We start from the raw sequence: 8,907 nt of genomic DNA, 5'->3' as shown, positions 1-8,907 counted from the left end.
ACTGCGTTGAAGTCTAACAATGATCTGCTGGATAAAACCTTTATTTCCAGCGCTTATCTTTCATTCTAGCTTTCGCACTCAATGAATGGGGCAGTCGTGCGCTCGCGTCGCATCGGGAGCGCGCATTGTCTTTTTTTCCCAGCGGCGCAGAGGAAAGAGTTGTGTATCTGGAGAGGGAGGGGAAAAGGACTACATGAAGGACTACAGTGCTCCTATCCTGCACAGAAAATGACCCGGGTACAAGCCTCTCGCGTCCGTTTGGAAACCATGAGACGCTCTTAGTGTGTGCGAGTGCGTTGTCTTGGTTTTTTTTTTTCGGCGAGCAGAAAAAAAAGGGGGCTCCGAAGTGGACGCGCTCCTCCGAGTTTCGTACGCTGGAGCCGCCGCTGTTGCCAGTTTCTCCGAGAAAAGGAGGGATTCAGCAGAGAAAGACCGGAGAGTAACTTTGTGCAAGATGCAGGGGGTTTCAGCCACTGGTAAGTGAGCCGATCTCCTCCACTTTGTCTGCTTTAATAAAAACTCCCTGTTGTCTTAGAGGTTTTCTTAAGTTGCCTCCAAACGGCCGCGGCTCGTGTTGCGCACAGGATTTGAATTCCTAAATGCTTGCGCCAGCTGTCAACGGGGCAGCTGCGGGCCCGCATCGGCTCCCCAAACAACGCAAAGAGTTGTTTTCGCTCGCCTCGCAGGCGCTCCGAGAGCGGCATTAATGGTTGTGTAGGGTATGGCGCTGAGAATAGGAGCAAAGCCGTGCCAAACCCTGAGAGAAGGGGATCTGACCTCACAAGTGCCCCCAGTCTGACGCAGGGCTCCTCTCCCTCTCACACACACACACGCACATATCTGTATCGTGAGGATATGACTGGAAATCAAACAGTGACCACATTGAGAATGTTGTGATTGTGATGCTGAGAAGAGGAGTCATTCATCCTGCCAGTGTTGTGTGTGTGTTGTGTGTGTGTGTGTGTGTGTGTGTGTGTTCATGTTCATGTTATGGGGACATTAACCTAATTACACATTGTGGGGTCTCTTCTCCCTTATGACAAAACGCAAGTCCCCAAAAGGTAAATCATATAATTTTAGGCTGAAGGGGTGGGTTATATCAGGGTTAGGGTCAGACACATAGTACAGTTAGGGTGAGCATCCAGGAAATGAGTGTAAGTCTATGTAATGTCCCCCCAAAAATGATGGAAACACAACTGTTTGTGTGTGTGTGTGTGTGTGTGTGTGTGTGTGTGCATGCACCAGCTACATTGTCCCTGTGTGGAACGGGATTTGAGTGGCGGGGAGGGTGTGTGTGATGCAGAGCTCATGAGATTAGAGATGTGTTGAAAGTGTCTGCAAGTTTGTCTGTCCATCTGTCAGGGAGGATGGTGGGAGGACTGTTCTGTGTTTACGGAAGAGCGTTTGTCAGTGTGCGGTTTCCTCCGTAAGCGTTGCTTGCAGAGATATTTTTAATTATGAGACACATTTCTCAATTGCAGCTCTGCTCCACCACACAATACACAAGGAGGCGAGGGGTTGGGGTGGGGGGTGGGGGGGTTGTTTTGTTTTTCTTTCTTTCTAAACCGACTGTGCATCATTTGCCGTGTCCAGATCATTGTTCACATGTTATGTGTAGTGTCTCGCACGGTGTTGAGATGACAGATCTGGGGCGTTTTGGTTCAATATTAATATAAACTAACCACAATGAGTTACTGTGAGAACCAAACTCCATAGAAATTTTGACTAATTCTTAAGATCCCTGACAGAGGCCTCAGAATAAAGTGCTAGCATGCAGACAAAGACGGGGGGGGGGGGGGGGGGGGGTATAATAGAGAGTGATAGAGATGAAGTGCTGATGGGACGATATCAGGCTGCAGCAGAGGTGAGCTATGCAGAGAGAGAAAGAGAGTGTGTTTGTTGTGAGACTCGGGGGAGGAATCGATCTGCCGTCCTCCTGGCTGACTTTCTTTTTCCGGCAGTCCAGCAGTGTATCGTTTCTCTCCCACTCACACACACACACACACACACACACACACACACACACACACACACACACACACACACACACACACACACAACACACACACACTCGTTCCCAAGGCCTTGCTCTCTTTTTTTTGCAGTTCCCTCTTTCTCTCCCACACTGTCCCAGATCAATCTCTGCCCCCTCATCCCGCTGCCTGCGTTAAACCCCCTCCCCAATACACACACACACACACACACACACACACGGCTCTAATGCTTGCTGCAACTGCCATCAGATGAAATATATCTAATTCTTTCTCCTTTCTGAAGCTCCCCTCAACTCTGCTCCTTCCACATGGGAACCAAAGCGGCCCATGCGCTCTCTTATGCTTATTTTCGTGTTTATGATGGGAGGGTCAAAGGGGTTGCGGGCTGCTCGCATCAAATCGTTGAGGAATCTATTAAAATAAACCGCATCACAAATAAACCGCGGTGGGCTAGATAGCATGCCTCTCAGTTTGAATTCCACCTCAGCCGTCAGATTTGTTTCCAGCTCCACAGACTTCCCCGTCAGTCTCCGCTCTTGCCTGTCTGTCTCGCCCAGAGGTGGGCGAAAGCCCCCTCTGCAGATGTCGAACAATGGTGGTCCACTTGTGCCAGCTAGATGCTCTGGCATGGATGTCCTGGCTGGCTGTTTAGGTTATTTATTATTAACAAAAGCTATTGGGCCTGTCTCTGTTTAACCAAGCCAATGTAAACATCTCCCCTCTGTGTTAGATAAACACAGAGCACGGGAGTTAGGGAGGTGGACGGTGAGAATATTATCTACCCAGCTCTCCTTGTTCCCACTTTTTTTTTTTAGCTCAACTCTCCCTGCTGTTGCTAACTTATATGAACTTTGTTTGATTGGCTCACTCATCACCGTAAGTGATCAGGACAGAAATGATCCATGCAGAGCCACGCTGCTCCATGTTAGCAGGCGACATTTCTGAGAAATAGTAGGCAAAAGGCGTTTTGATTGAAATAGTTATCATTATCTAGCCCCTAGTGGGTTAATCCAGTCCTCCTGAGACAAAATACAGAAGTATGACAGTTATAATAAACTGTTTTGAACTACTAGGGAGTAGTTTCTCTTTCCATATGAGAAGTAAGAAGTGGAAGACGCACATTTTCCACTTGCTGTACATCCCCTGTAATATTGCCAGTGCTAGCTGTTTTTGGTTGTATGTAGCCTACTTGTTATTTTCAGACATTAGCTCACAGGCCCAGTAATTCTGCAAAGGCGCAAGTTTCTCTTTAGCTTTAAACTTTCTGAGCTGTTTCTTTGGCGAAAAAGCAACCACCTGCAGTGAGGGTGAGCAGCGCGTCGATGTCTCGTTGAGACCAAAACCTGTGCTAGGGCTGAATGATACCAAACGATATGCAAAAAAAAATCCTATTGCAATTATTTTGATGTTTTTTATTATTTGTGATATGAGGTGCAATTTTAGTGGGAGTGGTTATTTTTGCATTTAATTTTCCTGGATTTAGGCTATGTTCTTCAGCCCTAACCTGCTGCACAGAAGGACTGGACAAACTGCCCCCACCTTGAATCATAAATTAAACACATGACGAAAAGGGCATTAATTAGTCAGCGTTAGAGGTGTTAGTATTTATCTGAGGACAGAGCGAGCCAAGCGCTAAGATAAGCTGAACATCTCCTGACGCTCCAGCTACTTAACACACAGATATGAGATTGATATTTTCATCTCTTTCTTATAATAAGTAAGCGCATATAATTAAAAGTTCGCACTTGTGTTCTGCTGTTGCAAACAGCAGAGCCACCGTGCTCACTACACAGTGGCTAAAGTGTCACTGGATGACCGCAAACATACCTTTGGCTCTTCTGCACTGCAATTTCATGTCACTTATCGGCTGATGGACAGTGTGCACTCATGATATATATAAATAAAGGCAGTGGGCTAAAATTGGCTAGTAATACCGAGTCCGGGCTGAGCTCTCGGCTTCATCACTGGAAGATCAGTCTTACCCTTTTAGATAGCGTCAGTCGGCCGTTATCACTTAACAGTTATCTCTGAAACCAACAACCTGCTGTTGTGCAAGTGGTTGATTTTGGAGTTTACGTGTTCAAGGTGACCAACACACCAGTCACACAACAACTCTGTGTATTCCTGTAAGCACCGTCCTCAAACATCCCCTTCATATCTCGACTCCTCCGCCTCCCTGTCTCTTTCTGTTTGTGCCTGTGTGCGAGACGGCGTGAGTCAGTTCCAGGGCCGTTCAGAAGCTTCAGGCTCGTTCCCGGCCTGCCCGAGTGTCACATTGATTTTCCTAATGGCGGTCATGTGTGGGTCCCGCTGCTGCAAAGACTTCAGCTAAGACGGCGCTGCACTTTGAGTGTGTGTGTGTGTGTGTGTGTGTGTGTGTGTGTAGAAAGCAGATCTCTGACGTGATTGACCCCTTTTCTGACAGGCAAATTTTAGCAGGTTTTTTTTTTCCCTGTACTGCCGGTCCTGAAGGAGTCTCATCTTAAAGTCTTTGCCTGAGCTTTCAGATACGCTTCAGCTGTCACCATGTCGAGTTGATAGGGAGTTTGTGTTAAATGATTACAAATCTACCTTTGTCTGTAGATAAGATAGTACTTTAACAGCCTTACTGGTTTAATATTAGACCGGTGTGGCCCAACGTACATGCAGTAGGATCATGACTTTACACAGCATTCAAACTGAACTGGGTGGGATTTGAAACTGGTTTGTTTTGATCCAGTACCTACTACCTACAGTGAATGGATTGTGGAGTTATACTGACACGCCTGTTTAACAGGTTTTTGAGTCATTTGCAGGCACCCTGCTTTGAGTGTGTTTCGGATTGTGGTGGCGAATTGTTGCATCAATATCCAATTATATGGGAATTGTTGCTGTGTACTATTAGCAGCTGAAAAGAGTGTCGTCACGCTGACACACTTAACCGTTCTCTTTATTCGAAAATAGCCTATAAGACCTAAAAGTGCTGCTTCTGACCCCTGATCATACGTTAAGACTTTAATATGCACAAGTTGAACCAAAGACTTATTTTAGAGCCCCCTGGAGTGTCTGGACCCCCAGGCTGGAAACTACTGCACTTAGATGTTATTTTATTTATTATTTCCGTTGCACAAGGCTCAAAATAATACTGACTGCAGTTAGTCGGAAAATGATCTGTATTACAATGGCAGCCACAGTTGGGCGGGCTCGTAATAGCGGCGTTTGAATTCCAGTGATGCAACAAACAAGTTGGTGTTTTAAACAGCTGATTCGTCTCTCAGCAGCAGCTTACTTTGGCGCCGGTGACGAGACGGTGCAGTTTTCAGAGCTGGGCTGAAGTATGCAGTGAGGCTGTCCTATGAAGTCAACTTAGAGACGGACGAATGACCTCACAGCCACGTCAGCCGATCACGGCCCCGCTCAGAGTTTTCGCAGATCAATAAGAGTGAGCCGGGGTGCCAGCGCAAGTCGAACGCTGTTTGGCACTAGGATGTTTCTGCTCAGAGTAGCAGTCTTTCCTGCACAATGTGTTTATACTGGAGGTCTCTTGGCTTATAGTGGGGTCTGGCTGACACACTCACACAAGCATATACACACACAGAAGGCGGAAGTGACCTAGTTTTCCTAAATGGTACCAACTGTTGAAGCCTTCTAGAAATGGACAGAATTACTTAATGTCACCCAGTTGAGGACAGACATGTTAGACGCTGAGCATTACCCCAGAGAGGCTAAATTAATCTCATCCCGGTCTAGATAGAGCTAGTTGTATGTAAGCCAGATGCTAGTCTGCAGAGCTTCGAAGCTTCTGGGAGGGGGAGTGCTCACTGAGGATCAGTGACTCTGCGTGGTCGAAAAATAAGGGGGGAAAAAAGTCAGCAGTTTCTCTGTGAGATCTGACAAACAGAAGAGGGTTCAGTTCAGAAGCCTTTCACACCCGAAAAGGCTTGTGTTTGTGTCCCAGTTACAGGACGGGAGGGTCAGTTTCTCCATAGCCTTCTGTCTGTGTCCGTCTGTATCTGTGCCTCTTCTCCAGTCTGCTGTCTGTCTGGATCGGACCTACCCTGATGAGGGGGATTTTCCTGGGAAAGTCATATGGAAAGAAAAAAAAAATACCGAGCCTTAATAGTAAAAGCATGTTCCATTCTATTTCTCTCCCTTTGTGTGTGTGTGTGTGTGTGTGTGAGTTTGAGTGTGTGTGTGTGTGCATTTTATGAGTCGAGCTCCTTTCTAGCACACTGAAGGCATTGTGTTTTTCCTCTCTGATCATCAGAAGAGCAGGATCTCTGGAATCAGGGCTTCCTGTACACACTGGGGTGAGGCAGGGGGATCTGGAGAGGGGGGGGGGGGGGGGGGGGGGGGGCAGGGCAGGGAGGAAGAAGAGGAGGGGGAGAAAGAGAGAGATAGAGCCAGGTGGAGGTCACCTCTAGGTTAGATGGTGGTGCTGGTTCACAGCTTTAATGGTAGTGCAGAATCCTGAATGTGAAGACTGACTTAAACAGTGTTTGTCTGATGTTATTCTATATTAATACATATTGTTTGTACATCTTATTCCTCTGGGCCACAGACCTCCATTGTTGTCCAAAAAACAATAAAAACGTCAATGAGAGACACCATTGTACTGGCTGACATCTTACTTCATCATGATGAGCATGGGCTCTGTAGTTAATCGTGGTTTAGATATGCATACGCTGTCCTGCTGCTTTTAATACTCTCACATGCACCAAATGTGCAGCTGAAAATAGTCCCCGACAGATGCACTTGTTTTCTTCTGTTTGAGCAGTGTTTGCTGAGACCTGCAGTGCTGGTTTCACCTCACTGTATTTGCATTTTTTTGGTGCTCTAATAGCTTCTTCTTGGATGTGGGCTGCTTCCAGTCTGGCACCTGGTCGCTACCTTTTTGCACCTGCATGGTGTTATTGGCCGGGGGCTGCAACACACTGACTGGCCAAAGTTTGCAGCCAAGAAGCATCCCGAACACAGTAAGCAAGATAAGAAGATAAGTTACAGTACAGACAGAGGGCAGGCTCTCTGCAGATAAATACACTGCCACGCACTTCTAATGGGTCGTGACTGAGAGGGATTACTTTTGTATGAGTCTATACATTGTTTTTTTTAGGATAATCCTGCTAAATGTACCTTCAACAGTAACAAAAATGACAGAATATCACCATCTGCCCTTTAAGAGATCCGAGCCAAGCTTGTTTATGTTATATGCTTGTTAGTAGGCTGATTATTATAGGTTTTTTTTTTTGAATGGTAAAATATTGATTCAAAAATCCAGTACTAGTTGGGCTCTCCTGTATCGACACATTCCAAAGTATATAGTAAGTTTTTAGATTTTTTCTTTACTATTTTCAAGGCAGAAATTGGTTTCCCCAGATTTCTCTGTGGTATAAAAATCTTTTACAAATGCACCTAAGCTTTTTTTTCTCCCCAGGTTACATTATTTAATTATTTAAGTAGCGCTTTCAAGGACGAGCTCGGCATTAACGAGCCAGCCAGTAACCCTGACGTTGTTAGGAGGATCGTGTGAGTTTGGTCGTTCGGAGCATCCCTAAACACACCGACAGCGGTCGATCTGAAGCCAGTCCTCGCTCGCAGCTGCGTCTCCTCGTGCTGAGGATGTAACTTTGATAATGAAATCAATTACGCTTCTCAAATCTCCGGAAGCTGAATTTCACACCACTGTAAGGGGAAACCGGTGGCTGCCTGGAAGGTGGGAAATCAATCTAGCAACTGATATCATGATGTGTTGCAGGAGACGATCGGCAGTAATGCAAACTACATTTGCAAAATGATTCTTCTTCCTTTTAGAGTTGGATTCATTTCAGATAAGTTTAGCCCACCTCCACTGCTCACATTTACTCACCTGATGGAGCCATAAACCACGTTGTAAATGTCTTCCTAGTCTGGCTGATTGCAGCCAACAAAGGCAGCCTGTGTTGCATTCTCCACGCTCTCTCCCCTGGGTGCCCTCCCACCCCTCCACCTCCCGCTCTGCCCTTCTGTTGTCATTAACCATTGTCTCTTTCTGCTCCCTTTCCACTTCCTTCCTCTTTAAACCTGTGCATTACTGTTGTGGGATAAATCGCGCAGGTCCACCATGTTTCTCTACTGAAACCCAACACTTACATGACCCGCTTAACATCACTGACATTCTTTTTTAAAACTAGATGCTTCGCACGTCACGGTGGCTTACACACACACAGACTCGGTGCCTGTCGGTCAGCAGGAAACTCTTCCTCGGCTCTTTTCACCACCGCCAGTCTTAGCCTGACACAGATTAGCCCCTTTTTAAATGGCACGGCTGTTTGAAGGCTGCCTTTATAAGGCATTGAGTGGAAGTGGTGTTGTTTGCAGCCTTTCTGTGTTGGATGCATGCATCTCATTACTACTGCAACGTGGCGTTTTGATGGGGAGACATGCTGCTGTCAGTGGAAAAGCTTTGTGTTATGATTTATATGGGCTGGAGATTTATCTGCACTGACTAAACCGGGTGCTTTGAGAGTCATACTTAGAAATCTCAGCTCTTTTTACAGTCGCTCATGAAATGCTGACTCATTGAATAAAGCAGAAGAAACAGCTTTTCCTACACAGTCTATGAACGCCTGTCTTTTATTTATTTGAACATCATTTTATAATGTCACAGACAGTGATTTTATTGCCATGTTTCCCCCCAAGCAGTCATGACTGCTGCATTGTGCAGCAGTCATTCTACCACTAGATGGCAATGTTATGTCATTTAGTTCTTAATTCCAACCAGCAGTTGAAATAGGGGAAGACTATGGCCTCTCTTCAGTGTGGATTTGAACAAATAATCACTGAAGTCTTCTTACAGTAGGAGTGTTTAAAGGTTCTCAATCTTTGTGGGGTTAGGACTCCACAAGGGGTCGCAAAATAAATCTGAGGAATTGTGAGATGATTATGAGATAGGAGA

The 8,907-nt window shown here is 46.0% G+C and overlaps 1 protein-coding gene across 1 annotated transcript in view; it reads left to right on the top strand.

Annotated features, from left to right (window-relative positions):
• Positions 1 to 418: 418 nt before the first annotated feature.
• The window catches only part of fgd (faciogenital dysplasia), a 54,679-nt gene continuing 46,190 nt past the window's right edge, over positions 419 to 8,907 (top strand). Inside the window, exon 1 of the mRNA XM_041945535.1 lies at positions 419 to 476. Coding sequence (XP_041801469.1) covers positions 455 to 476 — 22 coding nt within the window. The 5' untranslated portion in view covers positions 419 to 454. The remainder of the gene's footprint in view (positions 477 to 8,907) is intronic.

This window comes from Chelmon rostratus, chromosome 10 (assembly GCF_017976325.1).
Source record: "Chelmon rostratus isolate fCheRos1 chromosome 10, fCheRos1.pri, whole genome shotgun sequence".
Lineage (NCBI taxonomy): Eukaryota > Metazoa > Chordata > Actinopteri > Chaetodontiformes > Chaetodontidae > Chelmon > Chelmon rostratus.
Note: the sequence above shows the minus strand (reverse complement) of the source record. Positions and strands in the feature narration are given on the sequence as shown.